This window comes from Mytilus galloprovincialis, chromosome 2 (genome assembly GCF_965363235.1).
Source record: "Mytilus galloprovincialis chromosome 2, xbMytGall1.hap1.1, whole genome shotgun sequence".
Classification (NCBI taxonomy): Eukaryota; Metazoa; Mollusca; class Bivalvia; order Mytilida; family Mytilidae; genus Mytilus; species Mytilus galloprovincialis.
In genome coordinates, this window is record NC_134839.1 from 108,092,311 (window position 1) to 108,110,379 (window position 18,069).

Below are 18,069 nucleotides of genomic sequence, written 5' to 3' on the forward strand. Positions count from 1 at the left end.
AAGTAATTCTATATGCCCCAAACATACTCATGAATGTGTTCATACAGAACAACTCTGGACAAAACATATCTCATTATCATTTAAACAGCAAAATGAAGGCTTTTTTCAAAAGATTTTTTTAAACATAAACTGTTATAAAAAAATTGGAAAAATTTATCTTGGCACATAAGGGACGACATCAAAAAATCAATGAAGGATAAAAAACTTAATTCAAATAGTTTAAGGGTGGAAAGGGGGGGGGGTCCTATTGCTGCAAGTTTTGTATAAATTGACATCGATTTTACATATATCCTTATTGGTCAATCAATTTTTCCCAAATTAAGTTAAGAGTGGGGTAGGGGGGGTCAGTGAAAAAACTATATGAATTAAGTTTTTTATCTTTCATTGAACTTTTGATGTCGTCCCTCAGATAAGAGTGTTAACAAAATCTGAAACAAAACAACAATGTACATAAAATAATTCTTGTGACAACAATAACAAATGTTTATGGGATTATACCTACAACCTGGTAATATTAAAAGGGGGAGGGATATCACACAATAATTACCAGCAATGCTCTGAAGGTCCAATTCACGTTCAGCTTCTGTTAGTAACAAAGTAAAACTACACTATGTACAATTACAATTATATTATGTATCTAATACACATTCATTCTTCATACTTATATTATGTATCTAATACACATTCATTCTTCATACTTATATTATGTATCTAATACACATTCATTCTTCATACTTATATTATGTATCTAATACACATTCATTCTTCATACTTATATTATGTATCTAATACACATTCATTCTTCATACTTATATTATGTATCTAATACACATTCATTCTTCATACTTATATTATGTATCTAATACACATTCATTCTTCATACTTATATTATGTATCTAATACACATTCATTCTTCATACTTATATTATGTATCTAATACACATTCATTCTTCATACTTATATTATGTATCTAATACACATTCATTCTTCATACTTTTGATGGTCATTATTCCTCTATATCTACTTTTAAATAAAGTACCAATCATACTGGATTTTCATATATAGAACTTTTTATTTAAATGTATTAAAACTCTTTGAAAATAAAATCTCCATGCATCCTTCTTAAGTCTTAAATACATATAAATTGTTGCCAAAATATTTTTGTTTTCAGTGACACTTTAAAGAAATATTTATGTTCAGCATTTTTAGATGAAATGTTACCAACAAAATTATTTACACTGAGCTGTTTTTCTTGATCCTATACAATAAAAATCTACATCTATGTATTTTATTAGTATTACCCAGAAATCTAATATTAACTGTGCAAATACTGCTCTATACCAAGCCCCAAACTTTTCAAAACCTCAATCATACCAGAAAAGAGTAACCTTTTGATATGATAGCCAGTGAATTATTCCTGTATTTTCATTTATCAGTTAAATATTGTTCACACTTCCCCATCATAGCTGTGCATGCATATTTTGAAATAGTATGTATGTGGTCCAAATACTCATATAGTCTGGAACAATAAATACTGTCATACATATATATTACCAATTTGATACAACATACATGCAATGTTTGCCTTGAAATATATATATACTGGTCTTAAATGCTTTATCTATAGTCCTCAACAACATCTACATATTACTAGGGAAATCAGCAAAAATAGGCAAATTTTAATCCAAATTATGTTTTATGATTAAAATGAAAAGCTGAGGTATTTTCTATATACATCAGAATATCAATTACAAGAATACTGTGAATAATTATAAAACAAATTTAGACCCTGTATTCATCAATAATAGAAACATCCGTTTAACAGCTAAAGATATTAATCATATTAATAGTCTTGAAAGAGTCCTAGAAATGAGAGTTCTATTGAAATTTTACTTGTGAAATATATTTTTTGCTGAAAACCCTTTCACAACTACTATCAAAGTTTGCAATTTTGAATTTCTGAGAGTGATAAGTTATACTATTTAAAGTTGATATTTAGTAAAACTTACTTGATAGAAATAGAAATTCTTTATTTGACCAATCATGGATCCTTGTCGTTTTTGAATTTTATTCAATAATTTTTTTATAACAATAAAATGATAAAATACAATAATATAATACTTTTTTCATATATGAACTCATTTTATTGCAAACTAACCAATAAAAAAAATGATATATTCTATTTTCAAAACTTCAGAAAAATCAAAATTGTAAACTACTGTTCCCTAGGTGTTTATAATCTCCTGCAACTAAAGACAAGGTTTCCCATGCATGATTTACCAGTGGTGACTACTTAAAGCAACTATGATATATAGAATAGCCTCCGTGTTGCTGAGTGCATGCACTTTTCTTACCTGTAGGTGGAGTTTGAGCATATCGTACAGTATCATTTTGCATTGTGTACCAGTTTGAGGACAACTCTGGTTCTATAGGTCAATTAAGAAAGGCGGTAAAATAGATAGGTCATTTATATGCAAGTTGAATGGGAACATGAAAATGGGGAAGTGATTTTAGTATACAGATTATAATTACCGGTAATATTATTTCTTATTTGTAAATAAAACCTGTCCAAAAGGATTAATGTTAAATGTAGTGGAGGGATACTGTAGGGTGATTCCTTCTTTTAAAGAAAGTTCAACATTTATATGATCACAACACAAATATCCTAAAAGAATCACACTCTTAAAAAAGGTTAAAATGCTTTCTAATAACAAAGTTCAAACAAAGACTAATCATCTCAAAATAAACATACAAAATTCAATAAATTTAAAAAAGAAACTAAAAATCCTTCACCCAGTAAGAATTTCTACTGAAAACTGAAACAAGGCATAAAACCATGGTAACAGCTACAGTTCGTTTTACCTTTTGAACTCAAGACGCTATCTGGGATATGTTTGGCTAGTTTAAATTCTCTCTCTTCCCAGAATTTACTTATTTGATTGATTTTCAACTCAAGGTCATATTCTGCTATAGCTCCAAGATAGATTGAATGTATTAACTGATCATTCTCTTCCAGGTCATAGGTCAAGAGATCACATACTGTGAACTGTTTGTCTGAATCATATGATTCATTCATGCCAACAAATATGGCCTTCCAATGTCTTTCCTGAAAAGAAGAGGAAAATATTGTACAAAAGTGGCATCTAAACAAGGCAATGTACAGAAAATAAACTATGTACAAAATTAAACCATTTACTATCTTTTACATATTTAAAAAAAAACTTATTATTAGAATTAAGGTTTGAGGATCTAAATTAAAATCCATAGAACTCTTCTATAATTTGTCAAAATGTAATTTATATCATACTTTTATATATTTTTTTAAATTTTAATAAAAAGTAAGGGTCACTGGGCTTTTTTTCACACTACAGGTTGTACAAAATTGTTAGATTTGTATAGATTATACATGAAAAACACAATTTTGTGTGATGAAAAGAAAACTACATCCATAATAGATTTTTAAAAATAAAACAGTTAGGCCGTGTTCACACCAAACGCCATGTACAGTAAACTTGTTTACAATTAGTTTAACGTACTGGCCATTGGTTTCACATTAAATTTGTTCACATCTATACACCTTGTTTAATTACCTGTACATAAGATTTGTTCACATTTGTAAACTCTATGTCATTTAAATGTTCATTGCGTAGTACCGAAAGTAAAGTTTTCGGACAACTTTTCTAGCAGTAAGGAAACGACCATTTGACTTCAAATCAGGGGGAAAGGGGGGGTGTATCGATGGAAATATTCTGAACCCCAATTGGATAAAAAAAGGTCCCACAGATGATACAAAAATATTCTAAATCAAGAGTTTCCCCCATACATTATAGTGTTAAATGTTGAAAAAAAAATTGATTACCAGCATCGAAAAAAAAACGGAATAAAACGTTTGCGCGGAAAAATTTCTGGCTCAGATAAATTATCAAAATACACCCCCCCTCCCCCCTTTTCCTTTTTTTAAGTTAAGTGGTTGCTTCTTTATGATTTGCAGTAGTTTAAAAATAATAAAGATGGTTCGTTTAAGCAATAGAAAACGTAGGCTGCAGCAGCGTGCTTACAGGCGAAGAATATATATTTTTATTCTCATAAAGCCAATGCATTACATCGGTACAGAGATTGAAGGAGAAGAAGGAATGATATATTAGGGATCACTATATTCCTATTTGTTCTGTTTGTTTCAAATGGTATTTCTTCTCCAAGGAGTATTTGGCAAAGGAGGGGGTAATGTTTTTTTTTTTTAAAGGTATTTAACGGATCCGAAATACATGTACTAAACAAACAATACATTTACCTCACACTTTTTAAGTAATGCATTTATGAGTGAATCGTTGTTTGAGTAGACCAGTGGCAAACATTTCTGTGCAAGTCAAGTCGATTCGGAAAGAACTTAATTTTCAAATGAATTATGTGTTCGGCAATGATGCTGCTTTGAGTCTTGATAAGGGCTTAATAAAGGTACGTTAAGTTTAAAAAAAACAAATAAATATATCAAGTTTAGACAAATATTTCCGTAAAGAACTTTATTAATAATTGTTATAAATATCAATTTTATTCAAAAATTGTTTCTTCCTTAAATATACGTGGTGAAACTAATGTTTTAAATGCCTAGTTTTGTGTACACTTAATCTACACAAGGCCTACATCGAGTATAGACTGCATGTAGACAAAACATGTTTTACACTACATGTAAACATTGAATTTTATCAATGGGAACGTAGTTTTGTTTAATTTACGTGTGAGTTACACTTACACAACACCGAGTTTAGGTCAATGTGAACACGGCCTTAGATTCACAACACATTCTATTACAATAATAACTGTATCAGAGTTATCTCCCCTTATATCTGAGTTCCCTCACTATCTGTGGTAAAGTTGACAAAATGCTTATTCATTAAAGATCTAGACCGATTGTTATCTGCTTTTTAAAAACCAAAAACGGAGTAAGCCACCTGAAGTTTTTGCTTATTCACCATTTTAAGACTGACAAACTACCTTTAAGGCATAATTCTCTAGTTTATGAATTATTGATAAATCTACATATGTCTAAGGCGTCATTAATTAGTTGATCTACGTACCTTTAAGGCATCGTTGGCTAGTTTATGAAGAATAGGTAGATCTTTCTTGAATTCATTGAGTGATGTAAACCAATGACTCAGTAATTTTTCTGCCTCTGGCAGTGATGATTTTCTATCTAGATAAGGTTTAAGTTGAGCTGCTGCAGCTTGCCATTCAATCACTTTCTCTAAAGCCTTCTTTATATTCATCTGTAACAATAAGAATAAATCATGTAATATTTTTCAAATGTTTGGAGGACAAATGCATTTATTAAATTTGTTTTTCAAAGTATATAATAACCCCACAACATAATCATGTGCCTGTTAGGAACCTTTGTCAGTAGTTGTCTTGCAACATATCTTAGTGTTGTTTTTTATCATTTCAAGATTTTGGTGTTTTTGGCGGATCTTTTGATATCTATTGTTTAATTTTCCCCCAAGGCTTTCAGGAATCAGGATGATTAAGTGAGTTTGACATTTTGTATAGACATTTGTCTTTCATTGAAGACTATGTTGAACTATGTCTTTTGGTTGCTTGCATTGTTGGTTTTCTGCCTCATTGACATATACTCTACATCCCCTTTTATTGGTATGTATCAAGGGGGTCTCATTGGGGGGTTCTGATCCCGGATCCTGCTTACTGTTTTGTCAAATTCCCGTATCCCCGCTTATACTATACATGTAAGCAATTCTCATTTTTTTGTAATTTCCCGTGTCCTGCTAGACATTATTTCCCGTTTTCCTGCGTCACGCTTACAAAAAATCGACAATCCTGCGACACGCTTAGACCCCAATGAGACCCACTTAAATATGGCCAGATCACAGTACCTTTTACTTTTGATAACAACTTATTGATTAATAGTATATTTTATAATTAAAATTGTAAATAATCCTTTTTCTAAACAAAATTTCTCAAAACATAAATGATATCCTGTTAAAAAAAGATACAGCACATATTTTGTGTTGAAATATTTCAGCAATGATTAATTATTAAAAAAAAAATATAAACAGAGAGAAAAAAAGTACTAGTTTGTCTTTAAATTCTTCTACTAGTTTAGTTCCTGTTGAACATAACTTTTAGAAGATCTCACCTTTTTGAAAAGCATTTGTTTCCAGTCCTTGATAGCATGTCTTGAGACTTCAATATACTTCCATAATTCCTGCAGTACATCTATATTGACTGTGATCTCATTGAGGAAAGTCAAATCATATGGTTCACCTACAATAGCCTCTCTCCACTTACTAGCCTGGTGTAATTGTTTCTGGACATGGTAAAATTTATCTCGGATCTGTCAATATAATACATGTATTAATGAATATGATGTGGTATGAACAGAAATATTTGTATCTGTTAACTTAATTAATGAAAATTTAATACTTTTGCAGATTTCCATCCTGTTTATATATTTTATCACAAGAGTACACAAGCTGATATGTCTCATCTGCTGTTCTTATAATTGAATGAATGTTGAAAGTCTGTTTTAATATTGTCAATGATCCATGAATATGAGGTTAAGGTCAAGTAAACCCTGACAGACAAAGCCAGGAAAACTTAATATTGACCAATCAACCATGAAATGAGGTCAAGGTCATATGAAAACTGACAGACAGATATGAAAACCTAACAATAGTTTGAAGGCCTGTGTGAAGACAATGTAGATTGCAGTTATAAGTTTAAGACAATGTAGATCACACAAATCAGTGGGAAGACAATATGGACTACAGAAATCAGTGGGAAGACAATTAGACTACAGAAATCAGTGGGAAGACAATATGGACTACAAATATCAGTGGGAAGACAATATGGACTACAAAAATCAGTGGGAAGACAATATGGACTACAAAAATCAGTGGGAAGACAATTAGACTACAAAAATCAGTGGGAAGTCAATATGGACTACAAAAATCAGTGGGAAGACAATATGGACTACAGAAATCAGTGGGAAGACAATATGGACTACAGAAATCAGTGGGAAGACAATAATACTACAGAAATCAGTGGGAAGACAATTAGACTACAGAAATCAGTGGGAAGACAATTATACTACAGAAATCAGTGGGAAGGCAATTATACTACAGAAATCAGTGGGAAGACAATTAGACTACAGAAATCAGTGGGAAGACAATATGGACTACAGAAATCAGTGGGAAGGCAATTAGACTACAGAAATCAGTGGGAAGACAATTAGACTACAGAAATCAGTGGGAAGACAATATGAACTTCAGAAATCAGTGGGAAGACAATATGGACTACAGAAATCAGTGCAGTCTTCACGCTGAGTGGCAGCCCAGGCAGCCCAGGCTAGTAAAATTGCTCTCGGGCCTGTAAAAATCATATCTACAGGCCAACAGAAACTAACTAAAAAATTTCAAAAATTGAGCTCCGGGCCTGTAGATTTAAAAGTTCGTCGTGAAGACTGTCTGGGAAGACAATTCGACTACAGAAATCAGTGGGAAGACAATATGGACTACAGCAATCAGTGGGAAGACAATTATACTACAGAAATCAGTGGGAAGACAAAATGGACTACAGAAATCAGTGGGAAGACAATTAGACTACAGAAATCAGTGGGAAGACAATATGGACTACAGAAATCAGTGGGAAGACAATTAGACTACAGAAATCAGTGGGAAGACAATATGGACTACAAATATCAGTGGGAAGACAATATGGACTACAGAAATCAGTGGGAAGACAATTAGACTACAGAAATCAGTGGGAAGTCAATATTGACTACAGAAATCAGTGGGAAGATAATATGGACTATAGAAATCAGTGGGAAGACAATATGGACTACAGAAATCAGTGGTCAGTGGGAAGACAATATGGACTACAGAAATCAGTGGGAAGACAATATGGACTACAGAAATCAGTGGGAAGACAATATGGACTACAGAAATCAGTGGGAAGACAATATGGACTACAGAAATCAGTGGGAAGACAATATAGACTACAGAAATCAGTGTGAAGACAATATGGACTACAGAAATCAGTGGGAAGACAAAATGGACTACAGAAATTAGTGGGAAGACAATTAGACTACAGAAATCAGTGGGAAGACAATATGGACTACAGAAATCAGTGGGAAGACAATATGGACTACAGAAATCAGTGGGAAGACAATATGGACTACAAAAATCAGTGGGAAGACAATTAGACTACAAAAATCAGTGGGAAGTCAATATGGACTATAAAAGTCAGTGGGAAGACAATATAGACTACAGAAATCAGTGGGAAGACAATATGGACTACAGAAATCAGTAGGAAGACAATTAGACTACAGAAATCAGTGGGAAGACAATATGAACTTCAGAAATCAGTGGGAAGACAATATGGACTACAGAAATCAGTGGGAAGACAATATGGACTACAGAAATCAGTGGGAAGACAATTAGACTACAGAAATCAGTGTGAAGACAAAATGGACTTCAGAAATCAGTGGGAAGACAATATGGACTACAGAAATCAGTGGGAAGACAATATGGACTACAGAAATCAGTGGGAAGACAATATGGACTACAGAAATCAGTGGGAAGACAATATTACTACAGAAATCAGTGGGAAGACAATATGGACTACAGAAATCAGTGGGAAGACAATATGGACTACAGAAATCAGTGGGAAGACAATATGGACTACAGAAATCAGTGGGAAGACAATATAGACTACAGAAATCAGTGTGAAGACAATATGGACTACAGAAATCAGTGGGGAGACAATATGGACCACAGAAATCAGTGTGAAGACAATTAGACTACAGAAATCAGTGGGAAGACAATAAGACTACAGAAATCAGTTGGAAGACAATATGGACTTCAGCTATTAGTGAAATAACATACTCTTCTCATTTCAATAAGGATCTTTGAAGCATTTTGTTCTGGGTCTAGGAAGTGTTCTGATGTTGCCATCTTAGCTAATTCTCTTGCTTCCATATCCAGTTTCTGAAAATAAAAAATAAATATAAGAGACACAATTTATACTGTTAATTCTGAATGTCTGAAATGAATAGCTTCTACTGATGTAATGAAGTAAAAATACTTTTCAGTCTAACTTAACTACTTATAATAACCTGCAATAAGCATGCCATCAGGAAAGTAAAAAAAAAAAAGAAAGAAAAAAAAAAAAAAAAAAAAAAAAAATAATTGCAACATATTCCCTGTCCTTTATTCAGAGATCTCAAATCCATTTTACCTAAAAATAAATTAAGAAATGATAATTCCTACTGTTTTTTTTTTAATATTTGATATTTGCTGGCATTATAAGTTTGTATAATTTTAAAATGACAATTGTAATGATTAATTCACTCTAACACATAAAGTCATGTTAATCAGTGACTAAATTTTAGTTTACTAACAATAAATTCAAGTTAAGGCAAAAAACATCTGTTCAAAAACATCACACTCACAGAATATTTGTTTTAATACCAAACAATGAAAAAATCCAGAGCAACATCTAACAAGGCTGAGAAGAGGTAAAATTATATGAATTTATTAGATCTCAATACAAAATAGAAGAACTTAAATGTTTGAAATCTCAGAATGGTAATACACTAAAAACTTTTGGGGTTTTTGATTAATTATTCCAACACATAAAACAAACTTTTTAAAAGTGATCCTTATATCAAATTAAAATGGTCTTGTTAACCTTAAAGTAATATTTATATGTAATATAAGACAAATTATTGGTATTTTAATTCATAAAAGATTAAACAGGAATCAGTCTTTGTCAAATTCTCATAATAACATCAATAAAACCACAAATAATTTTCATAAAATATTGTCTATTGATTTTGCTTCTTTTTTCAGATCTAAAAAATACACCACAGGGAAAGCCAAAAACATGAAATAACCTCCTATTTAAAAATACGACAATGAAAACAATATTTAGTGTACCAAAAATCTTTCTCTCATAGCACTCTACAATGTGAAAGGAGAAAAACAACAGTATTTCCTTAATTGTACATCAACAACACTTTGAGACATGCTAAAAATAGATTAAATCTGTGACTGTTAACATCATATACATTCCCATATCTTGTACTTTTTTCATACATTCCAGTAAACAACAAACCACAACAAGATTTCACCACAAACCTCAAATGTATTAAATGAAAGGTTATTTAGCTAGCTGTAAAGACAAACATATGATTATTAAAGCTGTTCTCATCTTGTCCACAATACCATATAAAGACTGGGATTTTTCAAAGCTCTCATTTTCTGTTTCAAATTCTTGGCTCTGGAAAGTCGCTGTTTAGATATATACATATTTATCAATACAAAACAAAACTATCATTTTTATTCAGACCATTGTATCAAAATTATATTTTGTCTTTTCTTCTTTTTCTACATCAAAGTAAAAAGAAATTTCCCTCCATTCTGATCATGTTAACAGATTTTATAAAATAGCCAGTATCAGTTGAATACCTGATCTATTTACAATTAGATCAATACTTTAAGGTTGTTGGTAAAATTGTATACAAGTTTTGTCTCCCTCCTCCAAATGTCCCACTTGTCTTTTCTATGAAACAAATAATGTCACATGCTACTGGCGGATAACCTCATTATTTTCAATGGACTCAAGCTAGAAGATATCTAACTTTTTCTTTAAAGTCTGGAATTTAACATGGTTATTTCTCAGTAATGTGTTTTGTTGCACTGATAAATAACAAAGAGTGTTTGGTCACTGCTGAGTAACGAGTTAGTGCTTTGAGGATATCTAAGTGCAATGTTTAAGTGGTGCATCATACCTGATGTTTATTTTCTAACTGGTGAGTCATTAGTGAGTCATCAGTGGTGTTTTATTGATTTTTATGTGTGGTACATCATACTTTCTCAGAGATCTCCATGGATGAAATTAAAAGATGGAGGAACTGGTGAGTCATGAGTAGTCATGAAGGTTTAAATGATTTTAATGCATGGTAATCATACCTTGTGTGTATCTTCTAACTGGTGAGTCATGAGTAGTCATGAGAAGGTTTTAATGATTTTAATGCATGGTAATCATACCTTGTGTGTATCTTCTAACTGGTGAGTCATGAGTAGTCATGAGAAGGTTTAAATGATTTTAATGCATGGTAATCATACCTTGTGTGTATCTTCTAACTGGTGAGTCATGAGTAGTCATGAGAAGGTTTTAATGATTTTAATGCATGGTAATCATACCTTGTGTGTATCTTCTAACTGGTGAGTCATGAGTGGTGTTTTAGTATTGACAAATACTGCAGCCTCCTGCATGGTTAACATGAATTCATCCCAGCGGGCCCGCACATTACTGTCATCTCTTTCTTCCTCAGGTGTTAATTGTCTGTACGTCATTCTAACCACCTAGCAAATAAAGAGAGATAATATACACGTATATTGTCATTTTTCAGAAAAAATCTCAAGAAAAATAATTTTGAGACATATCAGCAAGAATAGTGTAGATTTATTAATATTATTTCAATGTGTGTTTCATTTTTTGTTGATTGAGGGAAAAATGTAATTTGATTCACAGAAAGGAAATTCTCCATGAGAAACAATGAATTTATAATTCCATTATTTAAACATTTCAAACTGTAACAAACTGTAACAAATGCCGAAACTAAAAATGTTTGGACAGGCAATTCGGAAAATGTACGAGCAGTTTGAAGAAGAAAAAATCTGTGTGAAAGTAATTTTTAACGTGTATACTAAATAACCAAACATATTGGTATGTTTAAAGTGTATACTAAATAACCAAACATATTGGTATGTTTAAAGTGTATACTAAATAACCAAACATATTGGTATGTTTACTATACCTCAAACAGCAACTTAACATATTCACATCTCTGTTGATATATAGGACTGTTCTTCTTATACAGGGTAAAGTTTTTAGCATATGTTGCAAATGCATTGATCTCATCACTTTTATCTTTCAAACTCTGCAAAAACAAAACAAAAACATCTGAACAAAGGTTTCTGGTTGTGGAAGCACCTATCATGTTTCTGATCAAATGTATAAACAAGGAGCGTACAAAATTGAGATGAAGAATTTCTTGGGAAATATTTTTTTTTAAAGAATCTTATTACACCTAAAAAATCTATTTCTAAAATCATTATTATACCAAAAATTGTTCCATCATAACTATAAGGTACCTTCAACAATTAAAAGTATTTCATACTGTAAAACTAGCATTCATAATACAGATCTAATGTTCTAAGTCGTTATAAAAATGTCTAAAGAACAAATCACTACCTTAACCTGTTCAGAGAAGATAAGAAATATATGTTACCTCAATTGTTTCTTTCATTTCATCACAGAAGTTATTAGCGAGAGTTGTAGCTTCCTCAGCGACAAACATTCCTACTTCTGTATAGATATCATTCAGCCTTGGTATTAAATAATCATGTACAGCTAAACAGTCCACATAAAATAAACCATTCTCTGTGGTGAAGTTTCTCTCAAATATCTTCACTTTCTCTGACCAACTTCTAATGTCATTCAATTTTTGCTGCAATGAATCAGAACAAGTTCAATACAAATATCAAAATACCATTTCAGTAATTATTTTTTCAGCTGAGCTATAAAAAATTGATCCAAGGAGCTTCCACGATAGGTATATTTTTATTTTACCTTACATTACCTTACATTAGCAAGTATCAAAAACAACTATCAAATAACAAATATGTTACCTCAATTTGTATGGAACAACAAATGTGTCACCTCTATTTGTATGGAACAACAAAAATGTCCTTTTGTATGGAACAACAAATGTGTTACCTCAATTTGTATGGAACAACAAATGTATCACCTCTATTTGTATGGAACAACAAATGTGTCACTTCTATTTGTATGGAACAACAAAAATGTCCTTTTGTATAGAACAACAAATGTGTTACCTCAATTTGTATGGAACAACAAATGTGCCACCTCTACTCTATTTGTATGGAACAACAAATGTGTTACCTCAATTTGTATAAACAACAAATGTGTCACCTCTATTTGTATGGAACAACAAATATTTTACCTCTATTTGCATGGAACAACAAATATTTTACCTCTATTTGCATGGAACAACAAATATTTTACCTCTATTTGCATGGAACAACAAATATTTAAGCTCTATTTGTATGGAACAACAAATATTTTACCTCTATTTGCATGGAACAACAAATATTTTACCTCTATTTGCATGGAACAACAAATATTTTACCTCTATTTGCATGGAACAACAAATATTTAAGCTCTATTTGTATGGAACAACACATATTTTAACCTCTATTTGCATGGAACACCAAATGTGTTACCTCTATTTGGAATGCTGGAACTCCTTTGATCTCCTTTAAAGATTTATCACTCCATTTTTTACAGAAGTGATGTATCTCACTAAGCCAGCTATGATGTTTACAGTACTGGTCTATCTCATCTAAAGCTTCTAACATCATGTTTTCTTGAAACTGTATGGCAGCTGAATAAACCTTACTGTAAAAAAAAACCAAAGTACTTATTTGTAAGTGGGGAGATGTGATATGATAGCCAATGAGACAACTAGCCTCCAAAGTCAGAAGGACCAAGTCTGTAAACAACAACAAGCCACCACACAGCCTCCAACAATGAGCAAAACTTAAATGAATTATAAGCTTCATTTCAAAATAAAAATTATATGGTACGTTAATCTTCTTTGATCATAACACAATAGGTCAAATTATCTTCATATAACTAACATTAATATTTTCAGAAAGAGATGTTTTAAGCAATAGATAAGAAATTTTTTTTTTTATCAAAAAAGATTTCTGTGTGCTTACTCTTGTTGTAATTTCTCCTCTAGATTAGCCTTAGTCAGATGACTGTATTGTCCCATAAAGCCTTCTCTTCTAACCACTAGCTGTGTACTTACTCTTGTTGTAATTTCTCCTCTGGATCAGCCTTAGTAAGAGGACTGTATTGTCCCATGAACTGTTATCAAAGAGATATGTCTTGCCTTTTAGTAATTTTGATAATGCAAACCATTTAAAGTCAATAGACCATGACTGAGGGGGTGAAGCCAAATAATCTCCATGGCAATGAGATGTGACAATGCTAATACATCTGCATACCAATTATCATTGACGTACCACAAGTGGATCCCCATAAACTGACCTAATCATAAATTAATATATGTAAAGTAAGCAAACCATTCAAAGCCAATAGACCATGACTGAGGGGGCGGAGCCAAATAATCTCCATGGTAATGAGATGTGGCAATGGTAATTCATCTGCATACCAATTATCATTGACCTACCACTAGTGGTTCCCCATAAAACTGAGCTAATCACAAACTAATACATTGTTGACGCCTTTGCCGCCATCGCCGAAAACATTACTATGTCTCGCTTTTTGACTCCGTCAAGGCGAGACAATAAAACCTTCTCCTCTAACCACTAGCTGTATACTTACTCTGTTGTAATTTCTCCTCTATATTAGCCTTAGTAAGAGGACTGTATTGTCACATAACACCTTCTCCTCTAACCACTAGCTGTGTACTTACTCTTGTTGTAATTTCTCCTCTAGATTAGCCTTAGTAAGAGGACTGTATTGTCCCATAACACCTTCTCCTCTAACCACTAGCTGTGTACTTACTCTTGTTGTAATTTCTCCTCTAGATTAGCCTTAGTAAGAGGACTGTATTGTCCCATGAATCCTTCTCCTCTAACCACTAGCTGTGTAGAATCATCATGAAGTACCAAGTCTGGGGTTGCAATACCTAATTCATCCTCCTCTTTAGATTTTATATCTGCAAAAGAGAATCAGATTATCCTTTATGAATTCTTGTATAAACAAATATAATTTACAATTTTTTTTCAGGGGTGAAGAATTTTATTACGATTTTAAAGTAGGAATTTGTATCACAATAAGTCAACATCAAACATGTTGAACAGGCTTTTCTCTTTTTAGTATCTAAATAATTCCTATAGGGACACTATCACATATGCAATGTTAACTCTCTAAACTATCATCTATCAGATCATATACATATTGATACACCAGGTTATAATTAAACATGAGCTCAGGCAGTTCAAATGATGCCATCTTACTTTCCATTGAACATGAGTGAGCATGTGTACTGAACTTAATATCTTAGATTAGTCCACTTACCGGGCTGAGGTAAATCAGGTACACCAATACCCTCATCATCTCCTCCTGCTATAGATTTAGTAACCTGATTCTCCTCCTCTTCTATAATGGTATCACCTGCCACTGTTTCCCCTGCCTGTGACTGAGCTGGTAACACACTGTCCCGTCTTTGTGAACTTACTGTTAGGGTAGTTAAACTCTCTCGTCTTAAAGAAGCCATAGTGGCAGCAGCTGTACTCTTTCTTCTCTCATGCCTATAATATAATTTGATTGAAAAATTAAGAATAAACAGAGAGTATTTAATTCAAATGGCAAATTAAAACCAAAAAATATTAAATCAAATTAAAAACAACATATTTCTTAAATGTGAAATTTAGGGTAAAGGTCATATAACATATGTCTAACGTTTGTATACTACTCACAATTAATCCTCTTTACAAATTTTGTTGTTCTTTTATATATAGTGAGTTAGGTATAGACCTGATCAGGTACATTTGACCTGAGAACTGAAGCATGAAAAGAGGGTCAACATCAAGTGATAATGACTAGCTGATAAGGTCTTATCATTGATGCCAAATATTGCTAACCTGTAATGCACAGCTGCCAGCTACAGAAAAATAGATCACATCCTAAAATTTATCTTCACATTAAATGAAATTGATGTCTAGAAGGGTAACAAGGTCTTAGCATTAACATTACTTGAAATTGATAATGACTAAAGATATTTCTTCCATAAATGTGTTAGAAGGAGAAAAAAACACTTTTCAACTATTGTACATTAAAAATACAATAAAAACATATATCATAAAACACAGAACTTACTTACAAAACAAAACATAATTAAATAAACTACTGGATTAATCATCTCCTCACTTACTTTTCAGCAGCTTCAGACTTAATATGATCTGTTTCCTCAGAGTGATAATCAGGCAGGGAACCATCTATAGGAATTGCATTAGAGCACAGCACCTTAGGAATGCCCTTCAGAGTACTAGATAATGCTTTTATTAATTTGTCCTTACTTGGTGACAGTCCGAGTGTATCTAAACAAAAATATATTATCTATATAAATTTTAGAACAAGATAAAATTGCATGCACCTTTAAAGTTTGTAAAAATATCTTAACAAATATTTTCATATATTATTCCTCATGGTATATAGGTATTTACTTTACGTTATTTTATTTTGTTCAGACACCTGTCTAATATTGAGGACTATATATTGACCTCTAAATGTCTGTTCTTGTGGTGCTGCCTCATGATATATATTATATCATACATCTCCTTTTATTTATATGCATATTTGTTTGATCCAAAACTTCAGTACCTTTATAAGATAACTTTTCATCACCATCAATTTTCTTTAATCAGACTTTCCAAATCCTGTAATATTCTAACTATCAAACCCAGTTACCAGTTTATCAATAAGAAATCAACTATAAGATCATAAGGTATAATACTATCTGTTTACTGACCTTGCTTTGTAAAAACCAGGAAAACTTTGAAGAAACCTTCTGTTTCTGAATGGTTCTTCAACACTTCATTGACAAACTGTATAACTTGTGTTTTACAAATCTCATACATATGTTCTACAATCAGCTGATCTGTAAGCTTGACAAAGTTACCAAGACGTCTGAAACAAAATACAGAATTATACAAAGTTACCAAAATATCTAAGGAGGTTGGGATGCCAAAAACTTTGAAAAATACTTAGACACATAATATTTGAAATCGAGAATAGACAGAATTTCCATGATTTTAGAACTTTCATCAAAAGTATAAATAAATTATATATAGCGGATAACTTTTGCCTCATGTCAAATTATTAAAGTGATAATTAATTAAACATTTGTAATGGTTATGTATTATAATGTCAACAGTCAATCTTTCAAGTCTAGAAATTATCTAAAAAGAACACACATACCCTGTTTCATTCCTGGCTTTAATAAGGTTAACTTGTCTTTGTTCATGCTTTATCCTCTGCAGGTGAAGGGAGTCTTTAGAACTGGAATATTTAAATATCTCATTAGTATGGCACCTATTACAAACTAAAGAAATCTGACTTTATATTTTATTTTATGACTTTAATATCTACCAAAACAATATCCCCTATTTTTCCTTAGTAATAAATGATATACTTCTTTAGATATCCTGAATCCTTTCTTAACATTTATGTTTAAGTTTAACACATAGCAATTCTAATATTAATCTTATCAAACAAATTATTTGTTCTGTTAAACAACATGGAGAGTATACGTAATTTCAGATTAATATAGTCATCAGGAATCTGATGTTCAGTAGTTGTTCTTTGTTGTTGTAGTTCATAAGTGTTTCATGTTTCTGTTTTTTTTATATAGATTAGACCGTTGGTTTTTCTATTTTAATGCTTTTTCACGAGTAATTTTTGGGGGCCTTTAATAGCTTGCTGTTTGGTGTGAACCTAAGCTCTGTGTTCAAGACCGAACCTTGAACTATAATGGTTTACTTTTATAAATTGTGACTTAGATGGAGAGTTGTCTCATTGGCATGCATACCACATCTTCCTATATCTATACTAATACCTGTTGATATATATAAAGAGGTTACTTACAATACAGCTTTCTTTTTGACTTGTTCTTCACAGTGATGTAGTTTCTTAAATGAAGCTTCAGCAGTAACATCCACCATCATCTTACAATATCTGTAATGGTAATATATTCTATTCAGGATTTCTACAATATTAGTTATGGCGGAAGGTTTTACATTCTAAACATTTTTATGATTTCCTTGCAATCTATTGTTTTAAAGTAACAAAGACATTTCCTACATCGATCTAACTGACATTTATCACATGAAGTCTAGAAATGTAAAAAGAAGTTTACAACCAAAATTATTACAAATACGTGAATCAAGGATTTTGAAAAAGTAGGGGGAAGGAAAGTAGACAATGTTAGGAGTAAAA

The 18,069-nt window shown here is 31.8% G+C and overlaps 1 protein-coding gene across 1 annotated transcript in view; it reads right to left on the bottom strand.

Annotated features, from left to right (window-relative positions):
* Positions 1-18,069, bottom strand: part of LOC143065315 (dynein heavy chain domain-containing protein 1-like) — a 106,664-nt gene that overhangs the window by 73,927 nt on the left and 14,668 nt on the right. The window contains exons 15-31 of the mRNA XM_076238822.1: positions 17,719-17,808; positions 17,053-17,133; positions 16,604-16,761; positions 16,007-16,172; positions 15,151-15,383; positions 14,635-14,788; positions 13,323-13,497; positions 12,308-12,526; positions 11,834-11,956; positions 11,217-11,378; positions 10,236-10,301; positions 8,895-8,996; positions 6,146-6,343; positions 5,076-5,264; positions 2,863-3,106; positions 2,355-2,426; positions 548-583 (exon numbers count right to left, since the gene is read on the bottom strand). Coding sequence (XP_076094937.1) covers positions 548-583; positions 2,355-2,426; positions 2,863-3,106; positions 5,076-5,264; positions 6,146-6,343; positions 8,895-8,996; positions 10,236-10,301; positions 11,217-11,378; positions 11,834-11,956; positions 12,308-12,526; positions 13,323-13,497; positions 14,635-14,788; positions 15,151-15,383; positions 16,007-16,172; positions 16,604-16,761; positions 17,053-17,133; positions 17,719-17,808 — 2,468 coding nt within the window. The remainder of the gene's footprint in view (positions 1-547; positions 584-2,354; positions 2,427-2,862; positions 3,107-5,075; positions 5,265-6,145; positions 6,344-8,894; positions 8,997-10,235; positions 10,302-11,216; positions 11,379-11,833; positions 11,957-12,307; positions 12,527-13,322; positions 13,498-14,634; positions 14,789-15,150; positions 15,384-16,006; positions 16,173-16,603; positions 16,762-17,052; positions 17,134-17,718; positions 17,809-18,069) is intronic.